Raw genomic sequence first — 16,250 nt, 5'->3', positions numbered from 1 at the left:
TTGAACTGTGTTTCAGATGAATTATCACAGAATCACATGGGGTTGGAAGGGACCTCTGGAGATCATCCAGTCCAACCCCCTGCCAGAGCAGGGTCACCCAGAGCAGGTCCCACAGGAACGTGTCCAGGTGGGGTTTGAGTATCTCCAGAGAAGGAGACTCCACCACCTCCCTGGGCAGCCTCTTCCAGGGCTCTGCCACCCTCACAGGAAAGAAGTTCCTCCTCATGTTGAGATGGAACTTTCTGTGTTCCAGTTTGTGCCCATTTCCTCTTGTCCTGTCCCCGGGCACCACTGAGAAGAGTCTGGCCCCATCCTCTTGCCCCCCACCCTTTAGCTATTGCTCAGCATTGATGAGGTCCCCTCTAGCTCTGCTCTTCTCCAGCTGAACAGCCTCAGGTCCCTCAGCCTTTCCTCAGCAGAGAGATGCTCCAGTCCTTCATCATCTTCATCGCTTCCACTGGACTCTCTCCAGTAGTTTCCTGTCCTTCCGGAACTGGGGGGCCCAGAACTGGTCCCAGTGCTCCAGATGGGGCCTCTCCAGGGCAGAGCAGAGGGGGAAGATGACCCCCCTCCACCTGTGGCCACGTTCTTCTTAATGCCCCCCAGGAGACCATTGGCCTTCTTGGCCACAAGGGCCCAGTGCTGACCCATGGGCAACCTGTTGGCCACCAGGACTCCCAGGTCCCTCTCTGCAGAGCTGCTTTCCAGCAGGTCATCCCCAGCCTGTCCCGGTGTGTCCACCCCGTATCAACAGGGATATTCCTGCAAAAGGTGCCCAAATTCTTCTCCTGGTTCTTCCCCTCCCAGCCCTCTGTTGGTCTCTGAGCACCGTGGGGCTAATACTTTGATAGTTTCTAAAAAAATGAGAAATTTTGATGGGGTGCTGCTTATTTCTTCATTTTTTTCCAACCCCACCCCAAGGATTAGAGCCCCCCTTGGCAGCGAGCAGTGTCCTGCAGGGCAGGAGCCCAGCGCGGTCCATGGGGCCACCATCCCCACGCGTCCCTCTTAGGGCCGCTCACAATGCCGCTATTCAGCAGCCCTTTGACTTCTGAAAGGCCTTTTGAGAGGGGAAATTTTTGTGGTTCTTCCTGGCAAATTCCACCAAAAAAAAAGCCGTTAGCAATGAGAAGAGGAGCCAGGGCTGACATTTTAGTATTTTGTTTAATTCCAGGCAGCTCCAGCTGCGTTCACCCCACATCCTCGGGGTTTCAGCCCCTCCTCTAACTTCCATCCCCCTTTTAATGTGAGGATGATCTTTGGGGGCATCCTCAAGCCATCACCAAGATCTGCAGCAGGTTAATGCTTCATCCCCTTCATTTGTCCTTGCACAGATGAGTAAATGGCTGAGAAAGCTCGTTTGGGTCTTTTTCTGGTTATTGCTGTGCCACGGCACCAGCATGTTCTTCCCTTATGTTGGGAGAGGGGGGTTCTGTTCAACTTTTCTTTTCTCTGGGTTTTTTTTCGAGCAACGTCCCACCATCCTCAGGTAAGATCAGGAGCCGGAGGGTGGCAGGTTGGGTTTTCACTCAGCATCACAACCACGACCTGTTGCAGCCCCGTTGGGGTTTCTACCAAATACCCGAGCCCCCCCACTGGAAGAAAAAAAAGTAGGTTTATGTGGCTTTGTTCATCGCTTCCACTGGACTCTCTCCAGTAGTTTCCTGTCCTTCCGGAACTGGGGGGCCCAGAACTGGTCCCAGTGCTCCAGATGGGGCCTCTCCAGGGCAGAGCAGAGGGGGAAGATGACCCCCCTCCACCTGTGGCCACGTTCTTCTTAATGCCCCCCAGGAGACCATTGGCCTTCTTGGCCACAAGGGCCCAGTGCTGACCCATGGGCAACCTGTTGGCCACCAGGACTCCCAGGTCCCTCTCTGCAGAGCTGCTTTCCAGCAGGTCATCCCCAGCCTGTCCCGGTGTGTCCACCCCGTATCAACAGGGATATTCCTGCAAAAGGTGCCCAAATTCTTCTCCTGGTTCTTCCCCTCCCAGCCCTCTGTTGGTCTCTGAGCACCGTGGGGCTAATACTTTGATAGTTTCTAAAAAAATGAGAAATTTTGATGGGGTGCTGCTTATTTCTTCATTTTTTTCCAACCCCACCCCAAGGATTAGAGCCCCCCTTGGCAGCGAGCAGTGTCCTGCAGGGCAGGAGCCCAGCGCGGTCCATGGGGCCACCATCCCCACGCGTCCCTCTTAGGGCCGCTCACAATGCCGCTATTCAGCAGCCCTTTGACTTCTGAAAGGCCTTTTGAGAGGGGAAATTTTTGTGGTTCTTCCTGGCAAATTCCACCAAAAAAAAAGCCGTTAGCAATGAGAAGAGGAGCCAGGGCTGACATTTTAGTATTTTGTTTAATTCCAGGCAGCTCCAGCTGCGTTCACCCCACATCCTCAGGGTTTCAGCCCCTCCTCTAACTTCCATCCCCCTTTCAATGTGAGGATGATCTTTGGTGGCATCCTCAAGCCATCACCAAGATCTGCAGCAGGTTAATGCTTCATCCCCTTCATTTGTCCTTGCACAGATGAGTAAATGGCTGAGAAAGCTCGTTTGGGTCTTTTTCTGGTTATTGCTGTGCCACGGCACCAGCATGTTCTTCCCTTATGTTGGGAGAGGGGGGTTCTGTTCAACTTTTCTTTTCTCTGGGTTTTTTTTCGAGCAACGTCCCACCATCCTCAGGTAAGATCAGGAGCCGGAGGGTGGCAGGTTGGGTTTTCACTCAGCATCACAACCACGACCTGTTGCAGCCCCGTTGGGGTTTCTACCAAATACCCGAGCCCCCCCACTGGAAGAAAAAAAAGTAGGTTTATGTGGCTTTGGATCGCAGTCTGTAATGAAATCATACTGGCTGGTGAGGCAGTTATAAAAATGTATTAGGAGGCAGTAAGCGAAGAAAAGCAAAGTTTGACAGACAAAATTTCCATATGTTCGAAGGGGGGAGCTTGCCAAGGCTTCGTAATTTGCAGTGATTGCATCCAAAACATTAAACTTTATTGTAGGAACAGAATCAAATTGTTTTCCAGACACACTTTTAAAAACCATGTAGCACTACATATTTTCTTTTGGCCTTCTTGGCCACAAGGGCCCAGTGCTGACCCATGGGCAACCTGTTGGCCACCAGGACTCCCAGGTCCCTCTCTGCAGAGCTGCTTTCCAGCAGGTCATCCCCAGCCTGTCCCGGTGTGTCCACCCCGTATCAACAGGGATATTCCTGCATTTTTTTTTTTTTTTTCCCTTTCTATTTTTGGGAAGGTTGCATGGGAATAGCAGCAGCGTTTCGGTTTTTTGGAAGTTGCTTCTGATCCTGGTTGAGGTGCTGTGCTATTTTTAAAAAGAGAGGGAGAAGACGAGGATGTGAAAAAACAAACCACCGCTATTTGGAAATATTTTCATTTCATTGAATATGTGAGGAGGTTTTGCTTCCCCCCCCAAAAAATACTACATGTTCCAGATATTACTGTGAAATTGCCTCGCTCTGGACTGTTAGAATCCCCAGCTCTTTGTTCCAACTGGAAATCCTGAGCTTGGGTTTAACTTTAATATCTCCAGTCTTGGCTCTGGGCTGAAATAGCGAAGCGATTCCTGGCGCTGGGTCGGGAGACACGTTAGAGCCCCCGGTTTGTCCCCAGTGTTCAGTGCTCCAGTGGCCTGGAACATCTCCCTGATGAGGAGAGGCTGAGGGACTTGGGGCCTTTTAGTCTGGAGAAGAGAAGACTGAGGGGGGATCTGATCAACACCTATAAATACTTCAAGGGTGGGTGTCAGGAGGATGGGGCCAGGCTTTTTTCAGTGGTGCCCAGGGACAGGACAAGAGGAAATGGGCACAAACTTGAATGTAAGAAGTTCCATCTCAACATGAGGAGGAACTTCTTTCCTGTGAGGGTGGCAGAGCCCTGGCAGAGGCTGCCCAGGGAGGTGGTGGAGTCTCCTTCTCTGGAGACATTCAAACCCACCTGGACACGTTCCTGTGGGACCTGCTCTGGGTGACCCTGGCTCTGGCAGGGGGTTGGAGGAGATGATCTCCAGAGGTCCCTTCCAACCCCATGTGATTCTGTGATTCAAGAATCCCAGTGCAGGGAAACTAAATGGGCGACCCTCCCTGCTGTTTTTTTTTTAAATCTGTTAATTAACCAGGGGAGTAATTGGGCCATCCCGACAGCTGAGAGCATGGCAAGTGCTCCCACCAGGGGCAGGTTTGTAATGGGATGGTGAACACAGATTTTGGTGTTACCCTTTCCAGCCAGCGGGGTTGATGCTGTCGGGGGTTGCTGTGACCCCCAGGGCAGGGTGGTGGCTGGGATGGACCGTGGAGCAGGAGCTAGATGGCAACCAAATGATATGGTACTAGAACATCCTGACTGTTGCCTCCATGGGTTTTTTTTCTCCAAAAAGCAAAGGGTCACCTCTGATGCTGGGTGTGAAGGACTGTGGTGTTTAGGTGAGGTTTGGAGTGGAGGAGAGGATGGCTCAAACTCTGCCAATTTATTATTTACCAATACAATTGGAGTGGAGGAGAGGATGGCTCAAACTCTACCAATTTCTTATTTACCAATACAAGCAGTAGCATGTTTGCAAAGGGTCAGCGCTGATGCTGGGTGTGAAGGACTGTGGTGTTTAGGTGAGGTTTGGAGTGGAGGAGAGGATGGCTCAAACTCTGCCAATTTATTATTTACCAATACAATCCTTAAACTGGCTTTTATAATTTTCTGGGTTGTTCGCTGATGCTGGGTGTGAAGGACTGTGGTGTTTAGGTGAGGTTTGGAGTGGAGGAGAGGATGGCTCAAACTCTGCCAATTTATTATTTACCAATACAATCCTTAAACTGGCTTTTATAATTTTCTGGGTTGTTTTTTTTTTCCCCCCTCCTGGTGTGTGTTTAATGCTGTCACCTTTTGAGTAGGAGGGTTTCATGCACTTCTTAAAAACACAGATACACAGTCTGTGAGAAACAGGCTCTGCTTTCATCCTGATGGGTGTGTACGTTTAAGATGACACTTGGAAGAAGGTGCAGTCTAAGCAAGTAAAGGAAATAAACTCAGACATTTGGTTAATTTATGGGTTCTTATTTAACAAAGGACACAGTGGATGCTCTGTTACTCAGAATCACAGAATGGTTTGGGTTGGAAGGGACCTTTAAAGCCCATTTAGTTCTAAGCCCCTGCCCTGGGCAGGAAAACCTCCCACCAGACCAGGTTGTTTAAAGCCCCCTCCAACCTGGCCTTGGACACCCTCAGGGATGGGACCCACATTTCATTGTAATAAATATTAAAGTGCTTCTCACCTGGGCTTCCTCTCAGTGTACTGCCAATAGCCAGGCTCTGCAGCTGAGCCTCCTAAGGGCTTTCTGTGGACAGCAAGGTCTGGTTTCCAGCAGGGATACCAAAATGGCAACAAACTGCATCTAGAACGAAATACAAAACCAAGATTGAGTCCAGGTCTCCACCAAGTAAAGCCAGAGCCTGTTGGATCCCACAGCTTTTATATTAAATCAGTCTTGTCTCTGCGTTACCAGAGACCATTTGGTACCTGTTAGGCTTCTGGCTTTCAGAAGAGATACTGTACATTTTCACTTATTAACACGACATATCGCGTACAGACACACACGCACAAGTGAAGTCAAGCTGTAGCTTATCAAGCACAAATCTCAGCTTGATGTTTTCCAAATGGATTCTTTTTTTTTTTTTAAATTTTTTTTTTAATTTAACTTTCTACATATAGTATCGGTGGCACGGTGGAAACGAAACATTTCCCTCGTCAAATGGGATTGGAATTTGCATCAGTCGGGCCGTGGTTACCTCTGCCACATCCATGTGGTGCTGCTCGTGCCATGTGCCATCCTCTGGTGGGGAGCCCATGGGTCCCTCTGACACCCAGAGCTGGGAGCTGGGATGGGGACACGTGTCCTGTGCCATCCCGTGCCAGCACCTCCCGCTGCGCTCGCGGGACCGGCCCCAAACGAGCTGCTTGTGAGCTCACACCATTCCAACCCCATCTCCACCCTGGGATAAATTTAAAGCATATTCATCATTTTCCAGCAGGAATGAAAATGCAGCTCCTGTCTGCAGCATTTTTCTGTATCAGTTAAAAAACAAACAAAAAAAAAAACCACCAAAAAGGAAGCTCAAGATACTCTGTATCAGTTAAAAAACAAACAAAAAAAATCCCACCAAAAAGGAAGCTCAAGATAACTAATATTTCAAAATACAAGTTATTTTCTTTAGGCATATCTGATGTAACATCAAATCCCAGCCCCTTTAGCAGCTCTGGTGCAATGGATCAGTTCCCTGGTTGGTCTGCAGAGGATTTCAGGGTGATGTGGGTGGTGGGCATCAGTTCAGTGGTCCCCGGGGATGGTCCCAGGGCAGTGCTGGGGTCGAGGAGCTGCTCTGCTGCTGGGCTGGGAGGGAGCAGGGACCAGTGACACAAAGCACCCAGCTCCACACAGCACCTTGGGCTCTTCAAAACCTGTGTGTTTATATTTACAGTAAGATCTTCATGGAATCACAGAATGGTTAGAGTTGGAAGGAACCTTAAAGATCATGGAGTTGCACGCCCTGCCCTGGGCAGGGACACCTCCCACCAGCCCAGGTTGCTCCAAGCCCCCTCCAACCTGCCCTTGAACCCCTCCAGGGATGGGGCAGCCACAGCTTCTCTGGCCAACCTGGGCCAGGCTCTCCCCACCCTCACACCAAAGTTCTTCCCCACATCTCAGCTCCATCTCCCTTCTCTCAGTTTGATCTTGCTGTAGCACAGCCGTAACCTCTTCCCGTGTAGATGAAACATCCCCCTGTTGTCATTTGATGAACTATTTTCAGTGAGTTTGGTACGAAGCCTCAGTAGCCTTATCTGTCCCCCCGAGGGCTTCAGGCTGGAGCAGGAGGGTTTCAAGGGGATTAAAACACCCCACGGAGGGTGAGTGGGCGAAGGAACAACACCCTGAGTGATGGTTGGGCTTTTTGAGTGTCTGAGGGCTTTTAAAACTTGAAAGAAACCAAAAGGCTCCAGTGGAAGCAGTTAATCCAAGTGATGGGGGTGTGATCACACCAAGAGGTAACACTGGGCAAACCAACAGGTATTTTTTACTTAAATCCTCTGCAGCCCTGCTCGGGGAACTCCTCCTCTGCAGCTTCATGGAATTTCTTGTAAAATGTGCTATCAAGACACCTAGATGTTGTATGGTTGCTTTCGTTTGCAGTGTGTGATCTCAAAACAAATGGAGTTGAACTTCTGTGATCCACAGCTCGGATTTTCCAGAGCTTTCCACATGGGTTTATACACGTGTTGTGTATGTGATCTCAAAACAAATGGAGTTGAACTTCATTGATCCACAGCTCAGCTTTTCTAGAACTTTCCACATGGGTTTAGACACGTGTTGTGTGTGAACACAGTAGGTGTTTGGCAGGTGGAAGGTGTGTTCAGAGCTGCAGTACCAGGTCTGGAATTATGTCCCATGGATGTAGCTCCATCTACGTCCCTGAGCCATGATTTGAAGGAAAGATGTTCTAAAATTCAAGTTTTGCAGCTAAAACCCACAGTGTGACTAACCTCCCCCGGAGTGGGACTCACCTGCTGTCTTTCTGGCCACCTTCTGAACGTTTTTAATTAAGAAACCATTTCGGCAATGAAGTGGGAAGATCCAGCAACTGTCTCTGCCAACACAAAGTACTTCCATCACTTCTTTTTTTCCCCCGGATTTCTACGTGTCATCTCCCAATTACAGATCTCATGGGCAGAACACACCATCTGAGTTGATCTTTCTAATGGTGTCTTTGCACCGGAGCCGTGCATAGTCGTTACTCTTTTTAGGTGTGCCTTCCCCAGATAGCTCCTGCCAAATGGAAAGAACGGCAAATACCCTCTCCCTCCACCCCCAAATGTTCCTGAAAAAAAGTTTCAAGGCTGGTTTGGGTTTAGTTGTACACTTTATCTAACACACAGAAAACCAGGAGAAGTCACACGGTCAATAGCCATGTTTTTAGATGCCAGCCTTGCACCAACATCCGCGATTTATCCGGGGGTATTTCTTGCACTCCTTGTTAACGTTGCCTACAACACCATTTTTCCATGGGAAAAGAGAAAATGCTTTAATTGCCATGCAGGAAAATCCTATCAGCAATCTGGTGTTGTTTTTATACTTTAGAAGAGTTGAAGTAACTTTGCTTGGGTTGATTTAACACTTCTAAGCACTAAGGTTTTTTGCATCCTTAGTGTACATCCTTATTGTGCTTGAACAGGTGAACAGAGGTATATCTATAGATTGAAGAGCAGTACAGCACTGTGCTTCTGGGGTGGGGACAGCTGCCATTCTGCCTCTGGCATGGCCTTTAATTATGGTGAACTTCAGCAAAAAAATTTCATTTCTCCAGCTTCCCTTTCCCCAGCTGTAAACGACTTCCTCCCGTAAAATCCTCTGAACTCCTTGGGTGGAAAACGCTATGAATGAGCCAGATGCTTTTAACAACAAACCTGTGGGTAATAAACAAGCTTGTATTTTTTTCACCTTTTGCAATGAAAAGACACTGGAACAGCCTGCCCAGGGTGGTGGTGGAGTCACCATCCCTGGAGGGATTTAAGAAAGGTATAGACATGGCTCTTCAGGGCATGCTCTAGTGCCCAAGGTTATTGGTTTATGGTGAGGTGTTGAGTGTGGGGTTTAGTTGGTGGGTGCGGTGGTTTTGGTGGGTGTTTGGTGTGGTGTGGTTTGTATTTGTTTGGTGGGGTTTTTTTTTTGTTTTTGTTTTTGTTTTTTTTTTGTGGTTGGACTCGATGATCTCAGAGGTCCCTTCCAACCACTAAGATTCTGTGATTCTGTGATTTCTGAGGAAGATTAAACAGCAATTTCCGAACTGTAGTTTTACTGTTAGCATCGATGTTTATGTTCTTTCCCTCTCCTTCTTCTCCGTAGTCCGCTTCGCACCGTACCGCCCTCCCGACATCTCCCTGAAGCCGCTGCTCTTCGAGGTGCCCAGCATCACCACCGAGTCCGTCTTCGTTGGCCGGGACTGGGTTTTCCACGAGATCGACGCGCAGCTGCAGAGCTCCAACGCCAGCGTCAACCGGGGCGTCGTCATCGTCGGGAACATCGGCTTTGGAAAAACAGCCATCATCTCCAGGCTGGTGGCCCTCAGCTGCCACGGGACACGGATGCGACAGATCGCTTCTGACAGCCCCCACGCCTCCCCGAAACGTAAGTACAGCACCACGCGCGTCTTCAACGGTCACCTTTTCCACCAGATTTTATAATGGTTTTGGGTGAAAAGAACCCATTCGTCTTCAGGCCCAAGAAATTAGCTTGGACTTTGTTGCCAAGCAAAGGAAGCACCTGCCTGCAATATTTACAGAATTACAGGATGGTTGGGGTTGGAAGGGACCTCTGGAGATCATCTCCTCCAACCCTCAAATCTCATGAAGTCAGGGCCTTGTAAGCATTTGGAAATGCTTTTTTCTCTCCTTTATCCTTCATTTTTTGTTCTGTAGTTTTTAAATCGCTGTAAGTATCTTTTGTTGCCTTAAATCTGAAGGGTGCCATCGGAGTTGTCTGGTTTTCTTTGTTTCTGGTTTTTCTTTGTGGCTTCTCCTGGCCATTCCATTGTTTCATGTGGTGCAGAGGGTCTCCAGGTCTCCAGCTCCTGACACGGCTGCAGCGCCGTTATCACAGAATCCCATGGGGTTGGAAGGGACCTCTGGAGATCATCTCGTCCAACCCCCTGCCAGAGCAGGTCCACCCAGAGCAGGTCCCACAGGAATGTGTCCAGGTGGGGTTTGAATGTCTCCAGAGAAGGAGACTCCACCACCTCTCTGGGCAGCCTCTTCCAGGGCTCTGCCAACCTCAAGGTGAAGAAGTTCCTCCTCATGTTTAGATGGAACTTCTTATGTCCAAGTTTGTGCCCATTTCCTCTTGTCCTGTCCCTGGGCACCACTGAAAAAAGCCTGGCCCCATCCTCCTGACACCCACCCTTGAAGTATTTATAAGCATCGATAAGAACCTCCCTCAGCCTTCTCTTCTCCAGACTATTTATACTGCTTCTGTTCCAAAGCTACTTTTTGAAGCATCAAAATAGTGTGTCTTATTTCCCTGACTTAGAAACATCATGGATTTTCTCTGGTTGGGAAGACTCCAATTTTAATTGCCAATATTCTATTACTACCGATCCATGCCAATGCGTTCTCCTTCCTTATGTTTTTTAATTTCAGTTTATCATGGTATAAATGTTCAGGGGGGGGTCACAAGCCCGTGTAGACTCAGCACCCAGGATTGCTCTGTCCCTTGTGGTCCCATCCAGCTCACATGGCTCTGTGCTGACATGTTTGCAGGTGGGGATGGCAACATTTAAAAATCACTCAGCTCTTGGTAAGCGAATAAGACAGGACTGAAAATACTGGGTTAGGTACCTGAAGGTATCTCTGAGGATCTAGGTCACTGTATCTCAGTGAAACTGCAGTTAAATCTGTTGACTGGAGTGCAGTGCTCTGTAGCCATGTCGAAATATCTGAAATGTCACTGAATGCTGGCATGTTGAATCGTGTCACTTGTCAGAGCTAAATGAACAATGCGTAGTGAAAGGCAGGGCTTGTTTCTATATTTTAACTGCAGCTCTGCAGTGCACCAACTGTACGTCTCCCCAGTCTGCTCCAAGAGATCAAAGAGACTACTGTAATTAACTGTTTCTGGACTAAAAGCTTGGGTATTTCAAATGAGAGGGTGCCCTGCGTCTTTCATGCACAAAGAATGAAGATCCTTGGTCACACCAAACACACTATTGTTTATTGTCCATGAGGTTGGAAGGTGAGTGTCTCCTCAGTGTTAGTTACTGGGATGGAGACTTTCAGAACCAGTCGACTAATTTGGCTTTATTTCCCAACGAGGTCACAAGTCCTAGTCTAGCTATAGAAGGTAATAGTTACTGTGCAAGTTTCTTTGTCGGCAATGAAGTGGGAAGATCCAGCAACTGTCTCTGCCAACACAAAGTACTTCCATCACTTCTTTTTTTCCCCCGGATTTCTACGTGTCATCTCCCAATTACAGATCTCATGGGCAGAACACACCATCTGAGTTGATCTTTCTAATGGTGTCTTTGCACCGGAGCCGTGCATAGTCGTTACTCTTTTTAGGTGTGCCTTCCCCAGATAGCTCCTGCCAAATGGAAAGAACGGCAAATACCCTCTCCCTCCACCCCCAAATGTTCCTGAAAAAAAGTTTCAAGGCTGGTTTGGGTTTAGTTGTACACTTTATCTAACACACAGAAAACCAGGAGAAGTCACACGGTCAATAGCCATGTTTTTAGATGCCAGCCTTGCACCAACATCCGCGATTTATCCGGGGGTATTTCTTGCACTCCTTGTTAACGTTGCCTACAACACCATTTTTCCATGGGAAAAGAGAAAATGCTTTAATTGCCATGCAGGAAAATCCTATCAGCAATCTGGTGTTGTTTTTATACTTTAGAAGAGTTGAAGTAACTTTGCTTGGGTTGATTTAACACTTCTAACCACTAAGGTTTTTTGCATCCTTAGTGTACATCCTTATTGTGCTTGAACAGGTGAACAGAGGTATATCTATAGATTGAAGAGCAGTACCTGTGGCATCCCCCTGTGGCACAGGGGGATGGGGACAGCTGCCATTCTGCCTCTGGCATGGCCTTTAATTATGGTGAACTTCAGGAAAAAAATTCCATTTCTCCACCTTCCTTTTCCCCAGCTGTAAAGGACTTCCTCCTGTAAAATCCTCTGAACTCCTTGGGTGGAAAACGCTATGAATGAGCCAGATGCTTTTAACAACAAACCTGTGGGTAATAAACAAGCTTGTATTTTTTTCACCTTTTGCAATCTGGACTAAAAGCTTGGGTATTTCAAATGAGAGGGTGCCCTGCGTCTTTCATGCACAAAGAATGAAGATCCTTGGTCACACCAAACACACTATTGTTTATTGTCCATGAGGTTGGAAGGTGAGTGTCTCCTCAGTGTTAGTTACTGGGATGGAGACTTTCAGAACCAGTCGACTAATTTGGCTTTATTTCCCAACGAGGTCACAAGTCCTAGTCTAGCTATAGAAGGTAATAGTTACTGTGCAAGTTTCTTTGGTTTTTTTTTTTTTCACATGCTAAAAAAAAAAAAATGATCCCTTATGCTTAGTATAATCTATGTTTAATAATAAATATGAATTGGGTGACCTGACTATGCAACAGCAGTTATGCTATCAGCATTAGTAACCTGGCATAAAAACAGCCTCGTCCTCTTAATTCCTGTCTCGGAAAATAACACAGGTGGAGGTGGTGTTGCATGCTCAAAATCAGGAGTGTGCATCACTGCTCACACCTTCAGGGTTTAATTGTGTAGGCAGGAGCTGTCCTCCCTTGTTGTTTGCCATTAAATGGGTCATTGTTTGCATTAGGATTTCAAGTCAAGCTCAAGGATGCATCACAGCAACCATTCAGGGAAATCCTCTGCTAGTACTGTCCCCACTTAGGAGGAGCGGTGCTTTTAAAACCTTCCTAAAGTAAAGAAATCAATAATTAGACATCATCAAGTGCTGCGTGTCTTAGTGTCACTCAGCAATACTCTGTAGGAGCGCCTATGAGTGAAAATAAGAGTGGTTTGAAAATGTTATATGCAAAGGCCAGGTGAATGGGCTGTTGCAGGAAGCTACTGGTAAAGCCAATTTCTGCTTTGCCAGGCAAAAGAAACAGCTAAAACGCAACAGAAAGCAGTTAAACTTCACAGAGATGGTTCCAGTGTAATTCATTATTTGCTTGCAAGCCTTTTCCAGATCCTGGTGCTACTCCTGCTTCTCTCCCTCTGATTACATTAATGGGCTTCAGATGGATATGTTAGCTGGGGCTCTCCATTTATTTATGTGATAAAATAGGTACATAATTCAGAAAAATTGGCTGTCTCCACTGAAGGAGGAGTTGGAACCAAATGAACCAGCGATGGTTCATAATGAGGGAAGATCTGGCAGAACTGCAGAGCAGGAGAGACTGCGCTAAAACGCACCAAACTTGAAGACAGAGCAATCCCTTTGAGAGTGCAGTTCACTCAACTGTCGTGATTATTTTAAAGTCAATGAAATTACAGTGGAGAAGATGAATAAGACAAGCTCAACACTTTATCTTAGCGGTCCTTCCCAAAAATTCTGCTTCCAAAAGAAGCTTCTTGGGGAGCCTCTGGCCTGGCTGGACGGTGTCACAGGCTCTTGTTCATAGAATCACAGACTGGTTTGGGTTGGAAGGGACCTTAAAGCCCATCCAGGGCCCCCCCTGCCCTGGGCAGGGACACCTCCCACCACACCACGTTGCTCCAAGCCCCCTCCAACCTGCCCTTGAACCCCTCCAGGGATGGGGCAGCCACAGCTTCTCTGGGCAACCTGGGCCAGGCTCTCACCACCCTCACACCAAACAAGTTCTTCCCCACATCTCAGCTCCATCTCCCCTCTTGCAGTGTCAAACCCTTCCCCCTCCTCCTAGGGCTCCCCTCCCTGATCCAGAGTCCCTCCCCATCTCTCCTGGAGCCCCTTGAGGGACTGGAAGGGGCTCTAATGTCTCCCTGGAGCCTTCTCTTCTCCAGGCTGAACCCCCACAACTCTCTCAGCCTGCCCTTGTAGGAGAGGTGCATCAGTCCTGACAGGATCTTTTTGGCCCAGGATGAACCCCCCCAACTCTCTCAGCCTTCCCTTGTAGGAGAGGTGCATCAGTCCTTACAGGATCTTTGTGGCCTTCTCTGGACCTGTTCCAACAGGTCCATGTCCTTCCTGTGCTGAGGACTCCAGAGCTGGACACATGCTCCAGGTGGGATCTCCAGAGTAGAGTGTAGGGGCAGCCCTGTGCTGAGGACTCCAGATCTGGACACATGCTCCAGGTGGGATCTCCCCAGAGTAGAGTGTAGGGGCAGAATCACCTCCCTGGACCTGGTGGCCACACTTTTTTTGATGCAGCCCAGGCTGTGGTTGGCTTTCTGGGCTGCCAGTGCACACTGTTGGCTCACGTTGAGCTTCTCTTTTTGCCTGAAATCTGAACCAGAGCATTCATGGAAAGTATTTTAACTTCCGTGCATGGCCTGCTGGAAAACACTCCAATAATAAAAAATTGGTTGTGCGTGTCCCATAGTGATTCACACCCTTTTCCTTGGACAGATGTGGATGCAAACCGAGAGCTGCCCTTGGCCCAGCCGCCCTCTGCTCACTCCTCCATCGCCAGCGGGAGCTGCCCGGGGACCCCCGAAATGCGCCGGCGCCAGGAGGAGGCCATGAGGAGACTCGCTTCCCAGGTAGGACACATTCCTCACAGGAATTGTTTGGCCCTTGGGGAAAATGTCAATTTGAATGGGACCTGTTGGTTGGAAGGTCTCCTGCCTTACACCACTTGGTGGGCTGAAAATGCGTGCTTGCTGGGAGAGGTTAGAAGAAAAACTTCTGGAACAAGTTTTATTACTCTTGGAAAGTCATTTCTGTAAAACAAAATTCCCATTCCATCAAACACACTCACCTCCTGCTCTGAGAGTTTATCTTTCCCAGCCATCGTGCTTTGGCCTCACAAATGTTACGGGATGACGTAGTTATGAGAATGATTGTGATTTTTCTTCAGCTGTGAAAACAAAACTACCGAGTGTTTGAGCATTGTTTCCTTGGGAAAAGAGCAGGTATTGTCTGGTGGGGCAGGGTGCAGACTGGGAGCTCTGTGTGTGCATTTAAGGCATTTTTTTGGACAAGTCTACAAAACAGATCCCAGCCTTCGGAGCCACACACAAATTCATCACTGTTACGGCAGGAGTGGGTTGTATGTAACACTATCACTTACTGGAGATGGGATTTACAGCTTGAATTTTATTGTGTTGCTGCGATTTAGCCCTACTTTTGTGCTGGTGGGAAGGTGCCATTGTGTTGCTTTGAAACCCGAGGAGTTTGCTCCTCCCACACCTTTTGGGAGGATGTGAGCAGTTAATGCTTTCCTGTCGCCCGCTCCCCGCTTTGGGGAGGAAAATGTCAAGCAAAGTCTTTGTTCTAAATCACTGCCAGGATGTGTTTTGCTTGGCCTTTTGTGCCAGATACTGCCTTGGCCTGTCTGCTTTTCTGCTGCACCCAGATGGCAAGGCAGGGAGCGGGTGATAATCTGTGTGAATAAATATCAAGACTTGATATTCTCCTCTTCCACGTGGAGTTCTGGAAAGGAATGCAACGGCCAGGTCTGGTTTTGTTCAGGACGCATTAGTCATCGTATTCCTTGCAAATCTTTGCATTACAGGCTGCCAGAAAGTGTAGAGTCTGCTATCTCTGCTTAAAATACCTCATCTATCTCGATTTTCTTCCCCTGAGTGCTTAAGTAATCCTGCTGGAAACGTAATTGATAAATGGATTCGGTTTTAGCTTCGGTTTCCTCCTGGAAAAGGTAAAGGATATGACTCTTTCAAACATTCTGTCATATCCACGGCGTAGATCATGCACCGAAGCTTTTTTACATCTCGGATCACTGGAGAAAAGAGCAAGAAATAACATTTCTAGCCAAAAATAGGTTGTTATACCTTGGCTGCAAACTCCTTTGGGAAGAGGTTTTTAAACTTATTCCTTAGCCAAAATTTTTTTGGGAAGCCGACCCTGTGTTTTGCTGTCAGGATGTAACAAATGAGTTAGAAGATGAAGTACCCCTCGCGCTAGCGGCAGGATTATATCTTTTAGTCCCATTGTTCATCTCCCAGTCAATCTCGACTACTGTAAATGTAGGCAGATTGCAGAAACAGCCCTCGCCGGCTTCCAACCATCAGGCCTTCCCAAGAAGATGGATGCCAAGGGTGATGAGTTGACCTTAGAGCACTTGGAAGCTCTTCTTCTCCCCGAGGAGCTGACACAGCACGTGGAACTTCTGCAGAGCTTCCCAGCGTGGAGCAAAGAGTCCCCAGGATGAGTCAGAGCAGCGGCGCCGCCGCTTGACTCAGCATCCCGAGACCTTGGGGCTGTTCCCAGCTTTGCCATCAGCTTCCTTGGGATCCTCGGAGACCGGCATCTCGTCTCCCTGCCTGTTAAAAGCAAAGCCATCCCTGCAGATAATGGTCCTTTGATATCCGACGCCGGAAGGAATCCCTAACTCCTCTTATTTGCTTTTCTCAGTTTGGAAAAGCAGTTGTCTTCCAGGTGGTGCTGCAGAGTGTGCCTGGATGAAGCCGTGCACTGATATAAAGCACATCAATCCTGATTCAGAGCTCCATTTCCTACCACAAAGGGAAATTTTTCTGGAAGTATAGGAGGTTTTTTTTTTGGTTTGTTTGA

At 48.1% G+C, this 16,250-nt stretch overlaps 1 protein-coding gene across 10 annotated transcripts in view; it reads left to right on the top strand.

Moving 5' to 3' along the window:
• The window catches only part of TANC2 (tetratricopeptide repeat, ankyrin repeat and coiled-coil containing 2), a 255,682-nt gene that overhangs the window by 172,296 nt on the left and 67,136 nt on the right, over positions 1-16,250 (top strand). For all 10 annotated transcript variants that reach the window (XM_014956534.1, XM_014956530.1, XM_014956533.1 and 7 more), the window contains 2 exons: positions 8,901-9,182; positions 14,124-14,257. In XM_014956534.1, coding sequence (XP_014812020.1) covers positions 8,901-9,182; positions 14,124-14,257 — 416 coding nt within the window. The remainder of the gene's footprint in view (positions 1-8,900; positions 9,183-14,123; positions 14,258-16,250) is intronic.

This window comes from Calidris pugnax, unplaced genomic scaffold (genome assembly GCF_001431845.1).
Source record: "Calidris pugnax isolate Ruff unplaced genomic scaffold, ASM143184v1 scaffold167, whole genome shotgun sequence".
In the NCBI taxonomy this organism is placed as follows: domain Eukaryota; kingdom Metazoa; phylum Chordata; class Aves; order Charadriiformes; family Scolopacidae; genus Calidris; species Calidris pugnax.
This window is presented reverse-complemented; position numbering and strand designations above follow the sequence as displayed.